Below are 26,081 nucleotides of genomic sequence, written 5' to 3'. Positions count from 1 at the left end.
TAAATGGTTTTTTCTTTGCAAAGCAGAGTTTTAACTTGCACTTACAGATATAGCAACCAACTGTAGTTACTGACAGTGGTTTTATGAAGTGTTCCTGAGTCCATGTGGTGATATCCTTTACACACTGAATTCGGTTTTCAATGCAGTACCGCCTGAGGGATCAAAAGTCTATAATATCATCGCTTACGTGCAGTGATTTCTCCAGATTCTCTGAACCTTTTGATGATTATACGGACCATAGATGGTAAAATCCCTAAATTCTTAGCAATAGCTCGTTGAGAAATGTTGTTCTAAAACTGTTCGACAATTTGCTTACAAATTGGTGACCCTCGCCCCATCCTTGTTTGTGAATTACTTACCATTTCATGGAAGCTGCTTTTATACCCAATCATGGCACCCACCCGTTCCCAATTAGCCTGCACACCTGTGGGATGTTCCAAATAAGTGTTTGATGAGTATTCCTCAACTTTATCAGTATTTATTGCCACATTTCCCAACTTCTTTGTCACGTGTTGCTGGCATCAAATTCTAAAGTTAATGATTATTTGCAAAAAAAAAAAAAAATGTTTATCAGTTTGAACAACAAATATGTTGTCTTTGTAGCATATTCAACTGAATATGGGTTGAAAATTATTTGCAAATCATAGTATTCTGTTTGTATTTACATCTAACGCAATTTCCCAACTCATACGGAAACAGGGTTTGTAGTACCAGTATACCGTACAACCCTAATATACATTTAAATGTTTTCGCAACCACAACATAAATACATCATCAGATACGATGTAGACACCTATGATACCAGAATTTAATATTAAAAAATAAAAAACATTGTGATAAGTAAAGAGTAAGTTCGTAGTAATAACCAGAGCGGCCGTGCGCAACCCGGCTGTGCCTGGTTCTATCCCCACCTTGTACCAACTTCGTCACGTCCATTGTGTCCTGAGCAAGACACTTCACCCTTGCTCCTGTTGGTTGCTGGTTAGTGCCTTGCATGGCAGCTCTCTCCATCAGTGTGTGAATGTGTGTGTGATTGTAGAAGTAGTGTCAAAGTGCTTTGAGTACCTTGAAGGTAGAAAAGCGCTATACAAGTACAACCCATTTACCATTTAAGATGAGCCTTGTCCAGCTGTTTCTTTACTGACAGTATACTGCTCATATTTAGCTACATTTTACTGCAAATAAAAATTGGCTCCACATATCGGTTATTGGCCTCCTTGATTACTAATAATCGGTATTGGTCGATTCTTTTAAGCTCACTAGGGGTGCTAGGGTCCGATAATTATGTCATATATCAGTCACATATCAATCAGCAAACACATCAATCATATCGACATACATTAATTTGAAACATCCTGATATTAGCTCCAATAAAAACAAGTCCTGCAACACTGGACAGGCAGTTAACATCCAAATGTCCTCCAATAAGCACACAAAGTTGTTTTTTTTATCAGGTCAGTTACAAAGAAAGGAGCTATTGGTTACACAACAGCTAAGTACACAGTATATTACAAGCTTAATACACATAATATTTGTCTTTAACAGATCAATAATGCAGTTTATAAATTGCGACATTTGTCAATATAAAACAATGACCAAATAATTAAAACTGCATATTACTTATAAAGTCTTCAAGAGAGGAGCGCATTAAAAAGCACCCAGTAACAAACGTGTCCACATTATTCAATGCCGTGCGTCAAGAGAATAAGAATCATAGTGACCACTAAGTGTTGCCAAAAAACAATTCCCACTCCACTTCAATTTAAAGACAACATACAACCATTCCTGACATTTATAAATAAATACATGTGTTCAAACCTATCATTGTTTGAGTAAATTGTCATCTGTCAATGATATTTGCACTAATTGAAGGAACATTATTATTTACATTTAGGCTATTTGTGCTTTACGCTTAAAATCACGGTTTGGCCCGTGGTCTATTGGCACATGTTTTACTTTTCTCAAAAGTTTGGACAACCTTGTAGAAATGTATGAAATGCATGGGTAGTGTATACTGAATGAATTTGGATGCAGCTGACTTACAAAGGTGAGCTGTCCTTTCCGAGGGTGGGGTTCATTATGTAGTCCTTGGTAATGGGCTTCACCCACAGCAGGACCATGATAAGTGGGGAAAGGAAGTTGATATGCAGCAAAGTCCTACAGAACGGGGAAAATAAAGAGAAGATGACTAATTAAAAACAATGAAGTCATGATTTGCATGCACAATTTGTACACACATTTTGACCTCAAACATATTTAATATAACAACTACAGTATCCATCCATCCATCCATTTTCTGCCGCTTATTCCCGTTCGGGGTCGCGGGGGGCGCTGGCGCCTATCTCAGCTACAATCGGGCGGAAGGCAGGGTACACCCTGGACAAGTCGCCACCTCATCGCAGGGCCAACACAGATAGACAGACAACATTCACACTCACATATATATTGAAGATATATTAAATGCGTTAATAACAAATTAAGGTAGGGGTCTAAAACATTTTCTGGGTCAAGGACTGATAGAGAAGGAGAACCCTACTTCTATATTTTGTATAAATTGTATTTTAAATTAAAATAGTCTTAAAAGTACCTTGTTACTATTGTATGCGATATCTGAAATAATACAGTATAGCGCCGCTAATAGCCAGCTAGCAATGAGCACCTTAATTGCCACCTGGCCGCGAGCGCTTTCATCGCTGGTTAGCCACTGGCACGCTACTCACTATAGAGTAGAATAGAATAGAATAGAAAGTACTTAATTGATCCATGGGGGAAATTCAGCACCATAGTTTGCTCACAATAGACACTAATAATAATAAATAATACATAACATATATTATATATAATATATGAATAGTATAAATATATTCTACATTTAAGTGCAGTCAAGTAACATACACCTTATACAGTCTGATGGCTGTCGGTATGAAGGACCTCCAGTGTCGTTCCGTGTTGCATTTAGGGAATCTGAGCCTTCCACTGAACGTGCTCATTCTCTCCGCAAGGTCCGAGTGTAGTGGGTGGGAGGTGTTGACCATAATGGCTAGGAGTTTTGCTAAACTTCTCCTCTCTGACACCACCGCCAGAGAGTCCAGCTCCACTACCACCACGTTACTGGCCTTCTCTCCCAACTTGTCCAGTCTGTTTGTGTCCCTCACTCTTAGCCCGCTCCCCCAGCAAGCCACGGCATACAAGAAAGCGCTCGCCACCACAGACTCGTAGAACATCCTCAACATCTTTGTACAGACGTTGAAGGATCCTAGCCTCCTGAGGAAGTAGAGGCGGCTCTGTCCCTTCTTGTAGAGGGCCTCAGCGTGTTTTGACCCATTCAGCTTGTTATCCATGTGTACACCGAGGTATTTATAATCCTCAACCATGTCCACATCCACCTCCCTGATGGAAACAGGGGTCGCTGAAGTACTCCTCCTCCTTCCCGGGTCCGCAACCAGCTCCTTGGTCTTCGTCACATTAAGCTGGAGGTGGTTCTTTCCACATCATGTGACAAAGTCCTCCACCAGTGCTCTGTATTCCTCGTCATCCCCATCCTCAATACACCCCACTATCGCAGAGTCATCAGAAAACTTCTGAAGTTGGCAGGACTCTGACTGATAGTGGAATCGGTGGCGTAAATGGTGAAGAGGAAGGGGGAGAGGACTGTACCCTGCGGGGCCCCGGTGTTGCTGACCAGCCTGTCAGACAGACAGTCCTGCAGTCGAACGTACTGTGGTCTTTCAGTCAGGTAATCTACAACCCAGGACACCAAGGGGGCCTCCACCTGCATCTTGTCCAACTTCACACCCAGTAGCCCAGGCCGTATAGTATTGAAAGCACTGGAGAAGTCAAAAAACATGACCCTCACACTGCTCGCAGGCTTGTCCAGGTGGGTGTGGGCTCGGTTCAGCAGGTAGATGACTGCGTCCTCCACTCCCAGTCGTGGCTGGTAGGCGAATTGGAGTGGGTCCAGGTGGGGCTTGACTGTAGGGCGGAGTTGTTCCAGGACCAACCTCTCCATGGTCTTCATGATGTGGGAGGTTAACGCCACCGGCCTGTAGTATTTCGACATATCTAACAGCTACCACACTAATTGTTAGCTGACAGCTAATCCGCGAATGGCTAGCGCGCTAAACGTTCGTTACCTTGGATGCTAACAAGAATATTGTAGCAATTATTTCTTCATGCTTTTATTTTAAACCAGTAAGGTACATTATAAACTACAATACAGTAAGACAAATTATTGTTAGTGTATATGAAGACATTTACATTTGTGAGAAACTTGGCGGGGACTACATAAAAAGTACTGTATATATTTTTAAGTCTAATCAACCAGAAATTTCACGATCCCCTGCAATAGCCATGCCACCCCCTTAAAGGATAACTTCACTTTTTGGGGTATTTTGCATATCGTTCACAATCATTATTAAAGACATGATGACGGATGGATTGCTTTTCTTAATGTACTTTATTAAACAAATATAAATAAAAGGGGAGCTCCACTATTCCGCCCAAAAAATCCGATAACCATTCAAAAAGCGCCAACAATGCTCAATTTACATTTCGTGACTTGAATATTAACCAACTATTAGTGATATTTTTATTATTAACGCTAACGCAGACAGACTATTTATAGCGACGACGTGATCACTTCCGTGTGTGCCTATGTTTACATCGAGTGTTGTGCGGTTTCCTCGTCTCCCTGCTTCCTGTAAGTTTATTGTAGATCTTAAATCATGCCTCTCACCTGGAAAGTAAATGTTTGAGGATATAATCCGACAAGTTGGGACACGTTGACAATAATTTACGACCTGGATATGGCAAGAACGACACAAAGAGCACTTGATCCCCCCGCGCGGGGAATATATGAATATCCTAGCAGTCGGCATTCTAATGACAGCAGACCTTGTACAGTAAGTGCTGATACATTATGTTTGTTGGCTCTCATAAAGTCTGCAGTGAGAAGATATCAGTAATGAAGAAAAACAAAAACTAACATTGTGATGCGTTTTTTTAATTAATGCACCGCGTATGCTTAAAATTATCAAAATACTTAAAATATTCAATGTTTTTATAAATGTGCCCGTTACTACATTACCATATTTCTCGGACTATAAGGCGCACTTAAGATCCTTTCATTTTCTCAAAACTCGACAGTGCGCCTTATAACCCGGTGGAATAATTTTGGTTGTGCTTATCGACCTCGAACATATTTTTTATTTGGTACAGGGTGAAATGATAAGTGTGACCAGGAGACGGCAGTCACACATAAAAGATATGTGTAAACTGCAATATGATGGCAGTCACATTTTAGGTACTTGTAGACTGCAATATGACTCAAGCAAACAACACAAACATTGTATATGTTCCATTGAAAATATAGAACATTAACAAAGTTTTGTTGTACTTGTGCAATGACAATAAAGACCTATCCTATCCTATCCTATTACACACAGCGCTCGAAAATCTATCAAAATGTTAGTACGACTTTGTTAAGCTATGAAGCCGCACCGCTTGATGGATTGTAATGTGCTTCCACATACGAGTATTTTTATGGTGTGTGTGTATGGTAAGACATTATCTGACGTTTTGTTTCGCAATATTATGCAAAAGCAACTTTTCTTACCTTGTGGTACCTGCTGATGTGTATTTGGGATCCACATAAGTCCTAAAAATTTGCCCGTGTCTGCCATTGTAGTCCGTGTCAATATGCTTCTTCTTTTCCTCTATCTTCTCATTGAACATTAATCCGCCGCTGTTGCCATTTCTAATATAAAGTAATGTAAAGTTCTTAGTTATATCTGTCAGTAAACTTGCCATGAATGCGCTAAAACATACCGGTGTAGTGATTTTACATGATTCACCCAAGGAATTTAGTCATAAGTGACACATTTCCGGCATTGTTATTGCACTAGTGAGTCACGGATGAAGAGATGATGCTCCGTTATTGATTTAAATAAAGTCTGAATGTCACTAAAACAGTTAGCTCCATCTTTTTGACACTTCTTCCACTCTCGTCCTTGTATGCAACACTGGTACAACAAAGATGACGGTGAAAAGACGCTGCTGAAGGTGAGCCACGTAAATAAGACCGCCCACAAAACGGCGCATCCTGAAGCGACTGTCAGAAAGCGGCTATAAATTGATTTGTAAAACATAATCTGTGCAACATTTTGACCAAAAAAACAACAATACATAAGTTATGTTGACCACAAAGAAGTGTTTTCAATTTGAAAAAATAAAAAATAAATACGATGCCTTTAATGCGCCTAACAACCCGGTGTAAAATAGGGTACATACAATATATACTTACATCATGTATATAAAACCTTAATGGGGTGGTTTTTCTATGTTTTTTAGGGGCTCTATAGGCAGAATTGAACGGCTGCCATAGGCTCCATTGTACAAACTTTTGATCGAACTTATTTAAAATTTAGAATGCATAAAAAAAAATATTAATAATGATTGTGAACGATAGGAAAAACATTCCAAAAAAAGTCCCTGTTGTATTCCTCTGCGATAAGACATTAGATGGATAAAATTGTATGCAACAAACAAACAGTAAAATACTGTGCGTACTGTGTAAATTTGGCTGTGGTCACATTGAGGGCATCGAGGTGCATCTGGGCCAATCGCAGTCCAGGGAAGGTTAAAAAGGCTCCAATCAGGGCACACAAAAAGGCTAGTATTAGCTTGAAAGTAAGTTTCGATATAGGACCCCTGTGGAAGACAGAACACAACTAAATGTTAAGTCATTCAAACAAAATAATTATGCCGGAAAACATCCTTACTGTGACTCCAAGCCTTGGTGTTCCAGGAACTGTAAAGCGCTGTCAGAAAAGTTTGCAAAACCTTCAAAATTAAGAACAAAACACATTACAATTTTCACAAGTGTGGTTCATATAGGCATCGGAAGGAGTGACGCGAGCACTCACCCGTCTCCAGACCGAACTCCAGGTAGTTTTCAGTGACAATGAGGATGACCATGGCTTTGACGAAGAAGAAGAAGCCGAAGGTAATGCAAAGGGAGCGCTCGCCTCCTTCTTCAAGCTTAAAGTAGTGGGCCGTCAGAGAGAAGAGCGTCTTGCTGGAAGGGCCATTGTCAAGGAAAATCCAACACATCATTTGATAAAGGAATGCTTCAGTGGATTCTCAGGACATTCAATTTGTCAGTTTGTCTGCCTTAAAAAATTTTGTATTCCATCATGAATCATTTTTAATAATTTAAAATCATTGTTTTTTTTTATAGCGACAATCGATACATTTAACTTAATTATATACACTCACACTACACTTTAAGTTCGTAGTGCATCCTTGACTGTTGATAAAACTAAATTGAATGCTAAAATGAGTCAATTCAATCCCACTGACTTTGACATATTAACAGCTGTTATTTTGCATCATGAGAGGAGGAAACTATCCTTGTCGCGGCATGCCACCTTCAAAAAGTCTTCCTTTACAGCGATATAGACATGCAGGTGGTAGAGGCCCAAAATGTGTTGAAACGGACAACTTTCATTTAATTCAAATTACTGTGTGCATAAAACCCATAGAAAACATTATGGCATTATCAGATTTGGAGTATGTTAATTTACTGTAGTTGTTTAATTTTGTAGAAAGCAGATAATGGCAACTTTCTGGCTACAAGAAAAACTAAATTAAATCAACAATTTAAAAAAATTATACTGTTCCCAAACATTCTATTTGATGGAATAAGTGTCCAAAACGTCAATGTGAAGATGTGCATTTATTGAAGCTGTAATGAAAGCCATCTCCCCTGTGTTATTACCTGACATGACTTGCAGCTCCATATCATCAGTGACCGTGTAAATTCCCTTTTTTTTCTTCAGGCAGTCGTCTTCATAAATCTCATTGGAACAACAGCAGACAAAAGTTACGGCATCATCATCTTGCCCAATGCAGATTTGCAATTCATCACCGAATATGACGCGTTCAGTCATCAGTAGTCCGTGATTGCTTATCCTTTGCCCATTGTACCCTTGTATTTTTATGTTTAGGTATTAATGGCGGCTTTCGTTAAGCTTTTCGGTATTTAAATCTCATTTCTTTCAGGCGGTTTCTTACAGTACATTTTCTGTTTTCAAGACATTGCGGTATAGCTCGGTTGGTAGAGTGGCCATGCCAGAAGTTGAGGGTTGCAGGTTCAATCCCGCTTCCGCCACCCTAGTCACTGCCGTTGTGTCCTTGGGCAAGACACTTTACCCACCTGCTCCCGGTGCCACCTACACTGGTTTAAATGTAACTTAGATATTGGGTATCACTATGTAAAGCGCTTTGAGTCACTAGAGAAAAGCGCTATATAAATATAATTCACTTCACTTTAAGTTTTCTGTTTTAACACTTTGTTTTCCTTCGTCTACCAGTGTGCTTGCCTTTTATAACCTTCCCATGTTAGTGCATGGTCCAGATTTTAAAAACAGCTAACTGTCAACACATTTTGCAACATTGTGTGTGATGATTTGCCTTTTTGAAGAAGTTTGATAATTCTACCCTTTATTTTAATTGACATCTCCTGAGTTAGAGCCATGACTCATGTCAATCCACCTGGTGCAACAGCTCTCCAAGGTGTGAATACCTCTTTTTAAATGCAGGAGGAACATATTTAATCTTAAGCAGGTGTTTGCTTTAGAAATTTTAATTTACATGATGATTCCTTATTTTTTTCCTCAGAATTGAGTGATTTCATTATCATTTTTTTCCCTGCCTGATCTAAAAATGAAAAGATTACTGGTTACTACTCTTAATTTCTTTGTGCTCCTTCAAGCCAGAAAGTTGCCATTCGAAATGACTATAGTTTAGTGTCATGTTCCATGTTTTTTGTCCACACAATTAAAATAGTGAATGAACATCTGACAAGACTCGTGATTTCATATTTTTCTTCAGGCGATCTATTAGGGGAGCTGAAAACATGTATTCTCAATTGAATTGCAATCCCTGTTAAAACCGATTCCAAAACGTATTCATAATTTTCAAATATTCACCAAAATAAATAACTGATTTTTTTTTTAAGAATCTACTTAAAAACTATATTTTTTTAGGATATTTCTGTGCTTACTCGTCATATGTTAACCGCTAAGAGAAGCTTTTGTAATCTGTGACATGTTTTAAAAAGGTTTTGAAATCATTTTTATGTATATGTAATAGCGCAGAATCATTTACAATCAAGTTTTGCGTTGAATCGAGAATTTATTCTGAATCAAATATTCACAAGAATCGTAATCAAATCGAGTCTGTGTAAGATTCCCATCCCTAATTAGCTTATAGTCAAGTTTTAAAATAAAAGTGCACTCATAATTAAATCAAAACAATAATACAACATGTTTACAAGTTATTACGTGTACTGCCTTGTTACAAAACTTGAAAGTTAGAACACAAATTGCATGCTGCACACAAAATATCTATAACACTAATTTTTCCCCAGTGGAATACTATATTTGTTATACTTGTATAGATACAGTCATATTAAAGAGTTGTTTTACGTAGTTTTATTGTGCAACAGTGAATAACTGTACATTGTTTTGGTGCCATCTCTGTATGAAAGTCACCACTTAATGCTTCTATTGCAGTACTAATTAACTCAATAGTATGATGCAAATTAATAAAGGCAGAAATATTGATATGGTATCTTTACATTGTGCAGGTATGTTTAATGGTTAGCCTAATGAGTACATACTGTATATTTCAGGACCATAAGTGAGGCTACATCTTATAAAACTACATAGTACTACACTTCAGGTCTAGAGAGTCAAAAACATTGTCATTACAGCAACCAGGAAAACTTAAATCAAGTGCTCTATTAGCACATAAATTGAGGAAACGCATTTGCTCATATCCATAGTCCCATGTCATCTGCTCCCTGGTCTATCTTTTCCCATGTCAGGTGTTGCACCGGGAAATTTAGGCCTCCAATCTTTGACGTAGCCAGGAAATGACACACCATCTGACCGCGGCGAGCCAAGGTTGACCAGGAGCCCTGGAGAAGATTGATTCCTATGGTTGGCGGCAAGGATAATGCATATTATTAGACCATCATTCAGCGTAGCAAAATAGCTGGGAGCCGTGGACCATAAAAGTGCTGGCAGTCAAACCAAGTAGGAGATCTCCAAGTCATTTTAGAGCATCCGCTGCTGCTTGGATCTACACAATCATCCTGAAATGATTTGGCCTCTTTTACAGACAAAGGAGATGCTAACCTGTGGTATTTACCATAGGATGGTTAAAAGTGAACGTAATGGAAGTGTGATTGTCCATTTGCTTAAACACAAAATGCTTCAAAAACATAGCTTGGACACGTTTTTTTTTCCTTAAAAACACACCAAAGAAAAATGATAGTCAGGAAAGATGATATAAAATCATCTAGCTAGTTTGTTAAACATCGAACTTGCGTTTAGTCTTATAAAAAACATTTTTAAATGAAAGATACAAATTTAAACAGCAATAAAATATGCATTAGTTTAGGTCTAAAGCATGGTCATTTCTGTGGTGACAAATCTAATTAGGTATTGAGTCATCTTTTTCATGTTAAGTGAGAGCCTCACAAAAAACAGATCTCATTTGCATCTTTTTATACCTAAAAGAAAAAGGCAAAAAAAAATTTTTTTTTTTAAAATCAGATAAACAAACACGGTACAAATCTTACTGCGCTCCTCCAAATCGGCCTCGCTTCAGCACCGGCAGAGCGCAGAGAAGACAATCAAACCTTACAATCTAGAGCAGGGATGTCCAAAGTGTGTACCTGGGACGATTTGTGACCCTCAAGTTTGCGGCCAACAGCACATTCTAAAAATACCATTACTAAAAACAAAATAAATCAGAAAGAGTAGAATAAAAAGGCAAACAAATTATGCAACAAGAAAAAGATGAGATGTTGACGCTAATAACACAAAGTTTACATGCAAGCTGTTTTCTTCCTTTATATGAAATCTATGTGAAATAGTACCTCAACTTACAAATAACCCAACTAATGAGTATTTTGAGATACCAAAAGTCGCCCTGCTTTATATTGTGGATATAAAGCAGGAACTACGGTATCGTGATGGAAACTTGTAAAGGGGCTTTAGTGTCCCTAGCAAAAGCAACATTTTCCACAACAAAAAAGGGGTGCATATCGACAGCAATACAAGCAGCAATCAGCCAATCGTTTATTTTGCCATCTTTGATTGTGCCAATGCCTCTTCAAATGCCCAGGGTATAGTTTGTAGTCTGTGTGTTGACGCTGTTTGTTTGTTTTATTTTGGTTCCATCTATTTCTGCAACGGGGTGATGTGGGCGCAAATATGTTGTATTTCCCATGTTGTAATTTATCGTCTTGTGAAACCTGTGACATACAGTTGTATGTATGTACACGCTTGCCACCCAGGATATACATATATATATAAATACACACATGTACATACATACATATATATATATATATATATATATATATATATATATATACACACAGTGGGGCAAAAAAGTATTTAGTCAGCCACCGATTGTGCAAGTTCTCCCACTTAAATGATGACAGAGGTCTGTAATTTTCATCATAGGTAAACTTCAACTGTGAAAGACAGAATGTGGAAAAAAAATCCAGGAATTCACATTGTAGGAATTTTAAAGAATTTATTTGTAAATTATGGTGGAAAATAAGTATTTGGTCAACCATTCAAATCTCTTACTGATGGAAGGAGGTTTTGGCTCAAAATCTCGAGGTACATGGCCCCATTCATTCTTTCCTTAACACGGATCAATCGTCCTGTCCCCTTAGCAGAAAAACAGCCCCAAAGCACGATGTTTCCACCCCAATGTTTCACAGTAGGTGTGGTGGTCTTGGGATGCAACTCAGTATTCTTCTTCCTCCAAACACGACCAGTTGAGTTTATACCAAATAGTTCTATTTTTGTTTCATCTGACCACATGGCATTCTCCCAATCCTCTGCTGTATCATCCATGTGCTCTCTGACAAACTTCAGACGGGGCTGGGCATGCACTGGCTTAAGCAGGGGACATGTCTGGCACTGCAGGATTTCATTCCCTGTTGGCGTCGTGTATTACTGCTGGTAACCTTTGTTACTTTGGTCCCAGCTCTTTGCAGGTCATTCACCAGGTCATCCTGTGTGGTTCTGGGATTTTTGCTCACCGTTCTCATTATCATTTTGACCCCATGGGATGAGATCTTGCGTGGAGCCCCAGATCGAGGGGGATTATCAGTGGTGTTGTATGTCTTCCATTTTCTGATAATTGCTCCCACAGTTGATTTTTTCACACCAAGCTGCTTGCCTATTGTAGATTCACTCTTCCCAGTCTGGTGCAGGTCTACAATTATTTTCCTGGTGTCCTTCGACAGCTCTTTGGTCTTGGCCATAGTGGAGTTTAGAGTCTGACTGTTGAGGCTGTGGACAGGTGTCTTTTATACAGATAACGAGTTCAAACAAGTGCCATTAATACAGGTAACGAGTGGAGGACAGAAGAGCTTCTTAAAGAAGAAGTTACAGGTCTGTGAGAGCCAGAGATCTTCCTTGTTTGAAGTGACAAAATACTTATTCTCCAATATAATTTACAAATAAATTATTTAAAATTCCTACAATGTGAATTCCTGGATTTTTTTTTTCACATTCTTTCTCTCACGGTTGAAGTGTACCTATGACGAAAATTACAGACCTCTGTCATCACTTTAAATGGGAGAACTTGCACAATCAGTGGCTGACTAAATCCTTTTTTGCCCCACTGTATATATATTTAAATAAATACATATATATATATATTTGTATTATGTATGTATTTGTATTATATATATATTACATATACTGTATATATAAATATATATTTATATTATATACAGTATATACACATACATATATATACACATACATACATATATACACATACATATAGACATATATATATATATATATATATATATATACACACATACATACACATATATACATGAATAACTACATATACATATATACATACATACACACATATATATATAAATATATATACATACAAATATATATATACACACATTATATACGTGTATATAAATATACAATATATATATATATGTATTCATTCTTATAAACATATATATACATACACATGTATATATACACACACACACATACATACATACATACATACATAAATATATATGTACATATATACATATATATATATATATATATATATATATATATATATATATACACACATACATACACACCCACATACATGATATATATACACACACACACACACACACAATATATACACAAATATACGCACGCACGCACACACACACAAAATATGGATGGAGAAAGTACCATCAATTCTGAACTGTAAGCCGTTACTTTAAACCCTGCGGCTTGTAAAATGGTACAGCTAATTTATGGATTTTTCTTTGCTGAAGGCCATAAAGCAAATAGTTTTCATTAAACATATGCAAATACACTTAAATGGGGTGTTATTGTTTGCGCTATGACGCCACCTTTTGGACAAGTTCACTCACTGCAGGTGCTGCTGGATGAATATGAATTACTGCTGTTTCAAGCTTTGAACCAGAAGTACAAGTGCTGTGCCATCTTCTATTCGTCCATAGCGTTTCTATTCATATAGATTCTTCAGTCATAACTCCAAGCAATGTTTATACGTTTGGCAGTATAACAAAAACAATTCTTACTCTCCAAACCGTCCCATGTGTGATATGTGTAGGAGTGTTTTAATGCGTATCTGTACAAGATATCTTAATGTAATCAAGCAAGCGTTGTATTAGCTAATATGTTAACACAAGTTTAACAAGTTTCTGTATTCATATTATTACCTTACAATGGCATTATTTTTATATTGTTCCAGTTTTACTAAGTAAATTCACCAAGACGAGGTATTAAGTCTGTTTAGCTGATTTGTGAAACTCACTTCCAAGGTTAGTGGGTCCATGACGATGACTTCTGTTTTGTTTGATCAGTCGTTGTACTGCCGTGTTACAGACACCGTTTGGAAAAAATGTATGAATGTAAATAAACATTTATAAAATCTTTCTGCGTAAATAACACATTTCACAACGTATATATCTGGTGCTTATCATTTGCTGTGGCTAACAAATGGAAAAATATGTTTTTTCCCTAAAATTTAGTGGGTGCAGCATATATACCGGTGTGCTCCATAGTCCAGAAAATACAGTACCGGTATTCATTTATTAATGGGTTTCTTATTTTAACATGGTCATCCTACATCCCTCCACAATGTCACATTTCTATTATTTGTGGAAAATATTAGTGAGTTACAAAGCATACTGCTGCAAACTATTGACACAGGTTGTAAGTGTAGGCAGATGGTGCTCGCTGCACAAGCGATCTTCAAACATATTGTTGAAGGACAACATAACTGTTTTTTTGTTTTCCAGCTGCTCACGTACATGTCCGATAGGCAACTGGAGGACGTCTCTAAACTGCTTTTAAAAACAACCTTCTGTTGTGTATTTGAAAGGAGACAGATGATTTCAAAAGGCCTTATGGTTTCCATGCCATTGAAAACGCAGCACTGCTCCATGCATGTTTTCAATTGAGAGAACATTTGACATGACATCATGTAAAGAGCGATTCAAGGATACATGACAAAGGCGAGCACTAGCAGGCACCAGACCACACTGATGTTCATCTCTCCTGAGGGCTGAGCCACACTGTAGTACAGCTCCGTTATTAGATAGACCACAGTCGCTGCTACTGTGAAATCAACCAACCACTGGAACTCAGGGAAGTAGTGCAATGCTAAAGGCACAAAAACAGACATTTTTCAAACATGTACATTTGGATGGCACAACCAAAATATACTTCATCAATTGAGGCTTTTAGAAAAACCTTTAGAAAATGTCTTACTACCTAATGTGTCGACTTCCGTAATGCATTTTGTCTCCAGTTGTAGATCGATGTCCTTGGGTACAGTTAGCGGCTTGTTGTCTATGTGACCGTTGTACTTCCTGGAGTAGAGACATGAAATTAGAAAAAATGGAATGATAGAGTCAATACAATATAATAATATAGTGAGACAACCAACATTTGCCAAATGTCTCATTTTGCCTTCATCATTAAAAGATTATATTAAAAACACATAGCAATGGTTTTAACTTAAATTAGTATTATTGTGGCTGTCATTTGCCAACTGTGCCACATTATATAGAGCAGTGGTTCTCAACCTTTTTTCAGTGATGTACCTACCCCCTGTGAAACATTTTTTTCATTCAAGTACCCCCTAATCAAAACAAAGCATTTTTGGTTGGAAAAAAGAGATAAAGAAATAAAATACAGCAGTAAATTGTGCAAAATATTGCTCATTTGTAGTGATCTTTCTTGAACTATTTGAAAAAAAAGATATAAAAAAAAATGAAAACTTGTTGAAAAATAAACAAGTGATTCAATTATAAATGAAGATTTCTACACATAGAAGAAATCAACTTAAAGTGTCCTCTTTGGGGATTGTAATAGAGATCCATCTGGATTCATGAACTTAATTCTAAACATTTCTTCACAAAAAAAGAAATCTTTAACATCAATATTTATGGAACATGTCCACAAAAAAATCTTGCTGTCAACACTGAATATTACAGTGTGGTACATTCATACTTTGTTGAAGTATTATTTAATAAATATATTTACAAATAATTTTTGAATTGTTGCTATTTTTTAGAAAATTTTTGAAAAATCTCACATACCTCTTGGTATACCTTCAAGGACCCCCATTGTCTTACTTTGCTTGTTATAACTTTCAGAAAGACAATTTTAGAGAAAAAATACAACCTTAAAAATGATTTTAGGATTTTTAAACCCATATACCTTTTTACCTTTTAAATTCCTACCTCTTCTTTCCTGACAATTTAAATAAATGTTCAAGTACATTTTTTTTATTGTAAAGAATAATACCACAATTTTGATTTATTTTTTAATTTTAGCTTGTTTTTTTGACGAAGAATATTTGTGAAATATTTCTTCAAATTTATGATTAAATTTAAAAAAAAAAATTCTGGCAAATCTAGAAAATCTGTAGAATCAAATTTAAATCTTATTTCAAAGTATTTTGAATTTCTTTTAAATTTTTGTTCTGGAAAATCTAGAAGAAATAATGATTTGTCTTTGTTAGAAATATAGCTTGGTCAAAATGTGTTATATATTTTAACAAAGTGCAGATTGGAATTTAACCTATTTAAAACATGTCATCAAAATTCTAAAATTAATCTTAATCAGGAAAAATTACTAATGATGTTCCATAAATTCTTTTTTAATTTTTTTCAAAAAGATTCAAATTAGCAAATTTTTCTCTTCCTATTCTTCGGTTGAATTTTGATTTTTAAAGAGTCGAAATTGGAGATCAACTATTTTTAAAAATTAAATTTTCATTTTTTTCAGGTTTCCTCCTCTTTTAAACCGTTCAACTAAGTGTTTTTTTTATCATTTATTCTCTACAAAAAACCTTCCGTAAAAGGAAAAAAAATGTACGACGGAATGACAAACAGAAATACCCATTTTTTATATATATATAGATTTATTTATTAAAGGTAAATTGAACAAATTGGCTACTTTTGGCAATTTATTTAAGTGTGTATCACACTGTTTGGTAGTTTTTCACATTAATAAGTACCCAAGAAGTAGCTCTTGGTTTCAAAAAGGTTGGTGACCCCTGATCTATGGCAAAACATTCAATAACTTTGCTAAAAAGGAAGGCTGTGACAATATTTTTGCCCATGGTAAGAACTACTTTTAAAAACAGTACATAATAATTATTTTGACGATGGAAGAATTGCTCTCTTCTTTGTGTAACATGAGTATCCTACTTCAATTACATTTTGAGTTACTTTGATCGGAAAAAAATAATAATAATCTGAGCGCTCTCAAAACTCGTTATCCAGCCATGAAACACTGAGTCACTGAGGGTTTTAATATTTTTTTAATATACCTATTTATAAAGCGGATACCGGTATTCAAAATAAAAATACTGGGGTATCAATTTTGGTTCATATCGCATAGCCTTAGTATCAACCAACCTAAACAATTGATACTGTTTTTTTTGCCATATTGCCTCGTATTTATGCGACTGGCAACATTCATATTGTACTTTATTTACGATCAGTGGGGTCATATTCTTTCTACTATTTTGTAGGAATATAAACGGTATCAAAATCTCAAGGTATAATATCGTCACGGTATTCAAGGCCGTGGTACGGTATTATTGTAGTATTGTCAAAACAATTAATAAAACTTGGTAAAAATGCCTTAGTGTGTAAAATTAAGTGGCAAGAATGTTTAGGACAAACACAGTTACTGTAATTAAACGCAAACAATGCTCAAATGTTCTAGTTATATGTATTACTATAAACAGGTATATTCAAGTGCAAAGGATGATGCTGGAACATCAAGTATTTCAAGTAACATACTTTATGCCAAATATTAAAGGACAAAAAAAAAAACTTATTTGAGGGTCTTTATACGGTCAATGTAAACATTCAGTGTAAGAACTGGACAACAATTATATTCAGTTTAGTGTGTTTCAACGTTTAACTTCCTGAGAACCAGTGTCACCCTTAAATGGACATTTGTGTATTAGTTTGGTAAATGTTTGGAGTAGGTTGACAATTTAATGTTTAGCAATGTACAGTCGTGGTCAAAAGTTGGCATACACTTGTAAAGAACAAAATGTCATGGCAGTCTTGAGTTTCCAAGGTTTCCAGAAACGTTTTGTTGTTAAGGCGGCTGCCTTAACAACAAAGAGCCACCGCCTAAACTAAAGTCTTAACAAAAAAACAAAAAAAGTCTTAACAAGCTGCTCTGCTTGGTTCTGTGTCTGCCTCTGTCAGTATGTCTCTCCAGCACCCAGCATTGTCCCACACGCAGAGCGGTAACAGCCAATCAGCAGTGCCTATTCAGACCGTATGTAACAGCCAATCAGCAGTCCGTATTCAGAGCGCATGTAACGTTGAGCGAGCAGAAAGGTGATTTTAGCAGGTAAGGCAGCAAACTCTCCCCAAATGATAATAAACACCTCCCAGTCAACTTCTAGTAACATCACTATGAGCCCGTTGACGTTCTCGAAACAAGCTGCAGCAAAGCTCGCTCGCAGTCCTTGAGGTGAAGGCTAATTAGCTATTAGCGCAACGTTAACTCACTGTGCGGGGTGTGTGCGTGTGTGCGTGTGTGTGTGTAACGGACAGCAAAGCCCTGTCTGTCTGAGAGAAAGACAAGCAATAGTGACTTAGTTAAAAACTAAATTATTTCAGATGACTTTTTTCTGTGTTGAAGCAGCAAAAACAACATATTTAATGAAGAGTTTCTGTCTCGGATAGTTGATATAATAATGTAACTGTATCATAAAGCCTACATGAACTTCATGGTGTTCAGGGATAAATAGTCTCTCCTATTGCTATTGTACTATTTTTTCAGCTATAGTTCCATTAATCATTAGTAATGTAGCAGCCTAGTTTTGAATGGCAGTGTCCCTGCTATCACATGTTGATAAGAATATAACATTTACATAATAAAAATCAACTACAGGCTTCCCAAATGCTATAATAAATTAAGCATAGGCCCCAAAAGGGAGAAGCGGTAAAAAATGGATGGATGGAAAGATGGATGGATTTGATCATATGTCAGCATGTGGTCCCACTTTTAACTCTTTTTTTCAAACGATTATTGCAAACGCTTACTTACAGTAAGTAATTCATTTGACTTTGTATGTCATTATTTTAGTATCTCAGGTAACTAGGACTGTTTTGTTTTTTACCTTACAGAAGAAATATCGAGATATACATCATATATTGCCATTCAGCAAATGGAGCAGAAAACAACCAAAAGTTGTAGGCTTCTTCACGAAGCCGGTCTACATCACCACAGTCTGTAGTCTATTGCCCCCCAAGCTATGGTGGCAGCAACGAGGTGGGAACGTGATGGCGACAGGCCGAGATAAACAGATCCTAACACCCAACCATCCCCTTCCCCCGTCCCCTCCCCCTGGAGTCACCACCTTAACTAACACAATTCCTGGGGGAAACACTAGTTTCCAATACTTCCTACAACTCTTATTGTTTTGTGATATAGTGATTAGAGCACATACTTGGTCACAAAAAAATTCACAAAATTTGATTCTTTTATGATTTTATTATGGGTCGACTGAAAATATGACCAAATCTGCTGGGTCAAAGGTATACATATATCAATGTTAATATTTGGTTACATGTCCCTTGGCAAGTTTCACTGCAATAAGGCGTTTTGTTAGCCATCCACAAGCTTCTGGTTAAAATTTTGACCACTCTTCTTGACAAAATTGGTGCAGTTCAGCTAAATTTGTTGGTTTTCTGACATGGACTTGTTTCTTCAGCATTGTCCACACATTTAAGTCAGGACTTTGGGAAGGCTATTCTAAAACCTTAATTTTAGCCTGATTTAGCCATTCCTTTACCACTTTTGACATCTGTTTGGGGTCATTGCCCCGTTGAAGAATTTGGAGGTAGACTTCCTTTTCCATTGTCCCATTTACCCTCTGTAAAGCACCAGTTCCATAAAACCACCACCATGCTTGAGGTTAAGGATGGTGTTCCTCACCTTTTCTCCTCCAAACATATTGCTGGGTATTGTGGCCACAGAACTTTCCTCCAGAAGGTCTTATATTTGTCCATGTGATGTCAGATGAAACAAAAATTGAGCCGTTTGGCCAGAATAACCAGCAATATGTTTGGAGGAGGAAAGGGGAGGCCTTTAATACAAGGGTCACCATTCCTACCGTCAAGGATAGTGGTGCTAAAGGAATGGCTAAATCAGGATAGAATTAAAGTTTTAGAATGGCCTTCCAATAGTCCTGACTTAAACGTGTGAACAATGCTGAAGAAACAAGTCTATGTCAGAAAACTAGTACATTTAGCTGAACTGCACCAATTTTGTCAGGAGGAGTGGTCAAAAATTCAACCAGAAGCCTTTCAAAAGCTAGTGGATGGCGACCAAAAGCGCCTTATTGCAGTGAAACTTGCCAAAGGACATGAAACCAAATATTAACAATGCTGTATGTAGACTTTTGACCCAGCAGATTTGGTCACATATTCAGTAGACCCATAATACAAACCCCATTTCCATATGAGTTGGGAAAATGTGTTAGATGTAAATATAAACGGAACACAATGATTTGCAAATAATTTTCAACCCATATTCAGTTGAATATGCTACAAAGACAACATATTTGATGTTCAAACTCAAACATTTTTTTGTGCAAATAATCATTAACTTTAGAATTTGAAGCCAGCACCACGTGACAATGAAGTTGGGAGAGGTGGCAATAAATACTAAGAAAGTTGAGGAATGCTCATCAAACACTTATTTGGAACATCCCACAGGTGTGCAGGCTAATTGGGAACAGGTGGGTGCCATGTTTGGGTATAAAAACAGCTTCCCAAAAATGTTCAGTCTTTCACAAGAAAGGATGGGGCGAGGTACACCCCTTTCTCCACAACTGTGTGAGCAAATAGTCAAATAGTTTAAGAACATCCATCCATCCATCCATGTTCTACCGCTTATTCCCTTTGGGGTCGCTGGTGCCTATTTCAACGTTTCTCAAAGAGCAATTGCAAGAAATTTAGGAATTTCAACACCCACGGTCCACAATATCATCAAAAGGTTCAGAGAATCTGGAGAAATCACTCCACGTAAGCGGCATGGCCGGAAACCAACATTGAATGACCGTGACCTTCGATCCCTCAGATGGCACTATATCAAAAACCGACATTAATCTCTAAAGGATATCACCACATGGTCTCAGGAACACTTCAGAAAAGCACTGTCACTAAATACAGTTCGTCGCTACATCTGTATGTGCAAGTTAAAGCTCTACTATGCAAAGCGAAAGCCATTTATCAACAACATCCAGAAATGCCGCCGGCTTCTCTGGGCCCGAGATCATCTAAGACGGACTAATGCGAAGTGGAAAAGTGAATTATTCGACATCGCATCATCCGGACCAAGGGGGAAGCAAACCATCCAGACTGTTATCGACGCAAAGTTCAAAAGACAAAATCTGTGATGGTATGGGGGTGCATTAGTGCCCAAGGCATGGGTAACATACACATCTGTGAAGGCACCATTAATGCTGAAAGGTACATACAGGTTTTGGAACAACATATGCTGCCATTTAAACGCCGTCTTTTTCATGGACGCCCCTGCTTATTTCAGCAAGACAATGCCAAGCCACATTCAGCAAGTGTTACAACAGCGTGGCAACGTAAAAAAAGAGTCGAGTACTTTCCTGGCCCGCCTACAGTCCAGACCTGTCTCCCATCGAAAATGTGTGGCGCATTATGAAGCGTAAAATACAACAGCGGAGACCCCGGACTATTGAACGACTGAAGCTCCACATAAAACAAGAATGGGAAATAATTCTACTTTCAAAGCTTCAACAATTAGTTTCCTCAGTTGCCAAACGTTTGAGTATTGTTAAAAGAAAAGGTGATGTACCACAGTGGTGAACATACCCTTTCCCAAATACTATGGCACGTGTTGCAGCCATGAAATTATAAGTTAATTATTACTTGCAAAAAAAAATTAAGTTTATGAGTTTGAAGATCAAATATATTGTCTTTGTAGTGCATTCAATTATATATGGGTTGAAAAAGATTTGCAAATCATTGTATTCCGTTTATATTTACAACTTACAATTTCCCAACTCATATGGAAACGGGGTTTGTAAATTCATAAAAATTCATGAATGTTTTTGTGACAAGTGTGTGCTGCAATCACTCTATCACAAAAAAATAAGAGTTATAGAAATTACTGGAAACATTATGTCATTATGTCCTTCACAAGTGTGTGTAAACTTTTGACCACGACTGCAAATACCTCACAAATTAATGTTTTGCCTCGTTAAGTTTTGGGTATTACATCAAGGATATTTTCTGGGTGATGTTTCATCAAATGGCTTCTCATATTACTCGCATTCTCCCACTCGTAGAAGTTGCAGTGTGCAGTTTCGGCAAAATTGAGGAGCTTTATGAAGAGTTACACAGAAATTAACTACCTGCTGGTCTCCTTATGTTTAGTACCGACGAGAGAATTCAATAATATGTAATCACCGCGATATCTTTTGTGTTCAGCCGAAAACCAAAATCCATACTTCGGATTTAAACTTCAATGGAGGTTCTGCTCTGTTCGGATTTATGGGAGTTGTAGTTTACTTCTGAGACCCACCCAAACAGTACCTCCAGAAAAAAACAACAGTGATTAGGGTACTCCAAGTTCTCAATTGATACTGTCAGATGTCATTATTGCTAACATTTTGAAACCAAAAAACAGCAATATTCCCAATACCGTTACATCCATACTATTTTGCGGTAATTTATCATCAAATAGAGCCAATGTCTGAAGTGAACAGTAACAAAAATACTCAGGAGTTAAAACAAATATTGTTTGACCCTTTGGTGATCTACTCAAAATCAGGGGATGAGCTATTAGTAGTTCACAAACTACCTGTTAGAGAATTGAAGACCCTTGCTGTAAACTGTTCTGATTTACTGCTTCCCTGTCAATGTTGTTGTTGGACAGTCATTTTCATTAATGGTATAGCTATTGTAACAGAATACATAGTTTCCAATTAAAAAAAACTAAATCAAAATACATTTTTACGAATAACAAAAACACAGTGTGGTAAAAACAGAAAAAACAAGTTGCGACAATGGAATCCTATTCTTTTTTTACCCTTTACGAAGCAGAGGGAGCAGTCTATAGACCGAACTAAGTCACTCACAGCAGGTAATGGAGAGCTACTCTTCGAGTATGAGGAAAAGTCTGATGGGCCTCCTTAGTTCTGGCCTTTGTTTGTTCAGCCCTGTGTGCGCGCTAGATTTACAGCACAATGCCACTGTAAGACTCTCAGGCCAAAACACGCCCCAGACAGATTTCATCTCAGAGGCACATGACAGCAAGAAAATGGGTTCAGCTTCACCCCTCACTGAGGGAGTCAGCGAGCGAACAAAGGAAACTGAGCTGCATGGCACGAGCTGGCAAAAAGACAGTGGGTCCATCTTTTTTCTTCAAGGGATTACTGAACATGTGGTGCAGGAGAACACCGGTCTGCCTCATACAGAGTCGGAGAAAGGGACTATTCTGGAACAGATTTCCCCTCACCCCCATTTTAGGATTAACTTCCAGTCGTGACTTCAATTTCAATTCCTATTAAATAGAAGAGCACACAAGGAAATGCTTTGAATTCATGTCTTGAAACTGTACTTCAGAAAAAACAACTTCTTTCAATCTGCAAGAAAGATCCTACATTAGTGGTCCACAGTGTGGACACAGAACTTGACACCTATGCATAGGGTTTATTTTGACAAAAAACTTGTAATTTAAAAGTTGTATCCATATCATACAAGGACTCAGCGATTATAAAATTATGATCGATGATCGAGATACATTTCAGATCTATAATGGTGATTTTAACTCGATCTAAAACGACGGAAATGTCTGTGACAACAGCAAATCAGAGTCAACCTTTTACCACTCCACTTACAGTTTTAAAAAAGGTACCACAGAAGTAAACAGAATTCTACATTTGAACAAAATGACCAAACTTGGAGCTGAACGCATAGCTGAGGCAGGGAAATAAGTGTTAGCTGTGACATGCCGTTACCTGGGGCCCAATGATTTTTACGTCAACAAAAATTGTTTATATTAAATCTTATTGAATTTTTTTTGTTACTTAAAGGCCTACTGAAATTAGATTTTCTTATTCAAACGGGGATAGCAGGTCCATTTTATGTGTCATACTTGGTCATTTCGCGATATTGCCATATTTTTGCTGAAATGATTTAGTAGAGAACATCTACAATAAAGTTCGCAACTTTTGGTCGCTAATAAAAAAAACCTTGTCTGTACCTGAAGTAGCAGACGATATGCGCGTGACGTCATGGGTTGTGGAGCTCCTCACATCTGAAAATTGTTTACAATCATGGCCACCAGCAGCGAGAGCGATTCAGACCGAGAAAGCAACGATTTCCCCATTAATTTGAGCGAGGATGAAAGATTCGTGGATGAGGAAAGTTAGAGTGAAGGACTAAAAAAAAAAAAAAAAAAAAAAAAAGTCGAAGGCAGTGAGAGCGATTCAGATGTTATTAGACACATTTACTAGGATAATTCTGGAAAATCCCTTATCTGCTTATTGTGCTACTAGTGTTTTAGAGAGATTATATGGTCGTACCTGTACAACCTGAAGGTCGGCCCCGCACCTTTCTTCAGCACCAGTCGACGGGTGGTGGCGATGCCAATCTCTCCCCTTCGCAAGGGACCCTCTTCGAAACACGATCTTTCGAAATGATCGCTGCATAATACACTGCACTTCGAGTGGTCCAATCCAACTGTCATCTTTCGGGAATGTAAATAATGAAACACCGGCTGTGTTTGTGTTGCTAAAGCCGGCCGCAATACACCGCTTCCCACCTACAGCTTTCTTCTTTGATGTCTCCATTGTCCATTGAACAAATTGCAATTCAGCAACACAGAGGTACAGAATACTGTGGAATTTCGCGATGAAAACAGACGAGCTAATAATTGGGAACGATGCTGGAACAAAATGTCCTCGACAATCCGTGATGTCATGCGCACGCGTCATCATACCGGGACGTTTCAGCCAGATATTTCGGCGCGAAATTTAAAATTGCAATTTAGTAAACTAACCCGGCCGTATTGCCATGTATAGCAATGTTAGGATTTCATCATTGATATATAAACTATCAGACTGCGTGGTCGGTAGGACTGGGTTTCAGTAGGCCTTTAAGCAATATGTTACTTGTTTAATCTGTATTTTCTTTAGTTTTTATTATAGATGCTTACCATACCAGGTCTCTGCTTTTTGCAGATGATGTGGTCCTGATGGCTTCATCTGACCGGGATCTTCAGCTCTCGCTGGATCGGTTCGCAGCCGAGTGTGAAGCGACCGGAATGAGAATCAGCACCTCCAAGTCCGAGTCCATGGTTCTCGCCCGGAAAAGGGTGGAGTGCCATCTCCGGGTTGGGGAGGAGACCCTGCCCCAAGTGGAGGAGTTCAAGTACCTAGGAGTCTTGTTCACGAGTGAGGGAAGAATGGATCGTGAGATCGACAGGCGGATTGGTGCGGCGTCTTCAGTAATGCGGACGTTGTACCGATCCGTTGTGGTGAAGAAGGAGCTGAGCTGGAAGGCAAAGCTCTCAATTTACCGGTCGATCTACGTTCCCATCCTCACCTATGGTCATGAGCTTTGGGTCATGACCGAAAGGATAAGATCACGGGTACAAGCGGCCGAAATGAGTTTCCTCCGCCGTGTGGCGGGTCTCTCCCTTAGAGATAGGGTGAGAAGCTCTGCCATCCGGGAGGAACTCAAAGTAAAGCCGCTGCTCCTCCACATCGAGAGGAGCCAGATGAGGTGGTTCGGGCATCTGGTCAGGATGCCACCCGAACGCCTCCCTAGGGAGGTGTTTAGGGCACGTCCAACCGGTAGGAGGCCACGGGGAAGACCCAGGACACGTTGGGAAGACTATGTCTCCCGGCTGGCCTGGGAACGCCTCGGGATCCCCCGGGAAGAGCTAGACGAAGTGGCTGGGGAGAGGGAAGTCTGGGTTTCCCTGCTTAGGCTGTTGCCCCCGCGACCCGACCTCGGATAAGCGGAAGATGATGGATGGATGGATGGACCATACCATACTCTACCAACTAAATTCATACAGCCCCTTTGAAAATTGGCAGGTTAGAAAAATATTTTAAACAATTTTGTATTTATTAACATCAAATGATATGAAAACAAATATTTTTCATCTGATTTCATATAGTTTTTTCTTAACAACGATAGGCCACCCATGTCCCACGATGATGTATTTGAGATTTGAGTAGGCCTTTAAGCAATATGTTACTTGTTTAATCTGTATTTTCTTTAGTTTTTATTATAGATGCTTACCATACCATACCAACTAAATTCATACAGCCCTTTGAAAATTGGCAGGTTAGAAAAATATTTTAAACAATTTTATATTTATTAACATCAAATGATATAAAAACAAATATTTTTCATCTGATTTCATATAGTTTTTTCTTAACAACCA

The 26,081-nt window shown here is 37.9% G+C and overlaps 1 protein-coding gene across 4 annotated transcripts in view; it reads right to left on the bottom strand.

Moving 5' to 3' along the window:
• tmem161b (transmembrane protein 161B) overlaps positions 1-26,081 on the bottom strand; it is a 75,761-nt gene that overhangs the window by 16,531 nt on the left and 33,149 nt on the right. For all 4 annotated transcript variants that reach the window (XM_061906298.1, XM_061906297.1, XM_061906300.1 and 1 more), the window contains 6 exons: positions 14,874-14,971; positions 14,606-14,762; positions 6,924-7,075; positions 6,780-6,840; positions 6,568-6,708; positions 2,044-2,157 (listed from right to left, as the gene is read on the bottom strand). In XM_061906298.1, the coding sequence (XP_061762282.1) occupies positions 2,044-2,157; positions 6,568-6,708; positions 6,780-6,840; positions 6,924-7,075; positions 14,606-14,762; positions 14,874-14,971 (723 nt within the window). The remainder of the gene's footprint in view (positions 1-2,043; positions 2,158-6,567; positions 6,709-6,779; positions 6,841-6,923; positions 7,076-14,605; positions 14,763-14,873; positions 14,972-26,081) is intronic.

This window comes from Nerophis ophidion, linkage group LG07, assembly GCF_033978795.1.
Source record: "Nerophis ophidion isolate RoL-2023_Sa linkage group LG07, RoL_Noph_v1.0, whole genome shotgun sequence".
Taxonomy (NCBI): Eukaryota; Metazoa; Chordata; class Actinopteri; order Syngnathiformes; family Syngnathidae; genus Nerophis; species Nerophis ophidion.
The sequence above is the reverse complement of the archived record's forward strand: the minus strand, read 5'-3'. Positions and strand labels throughout refer to the sequence as shown.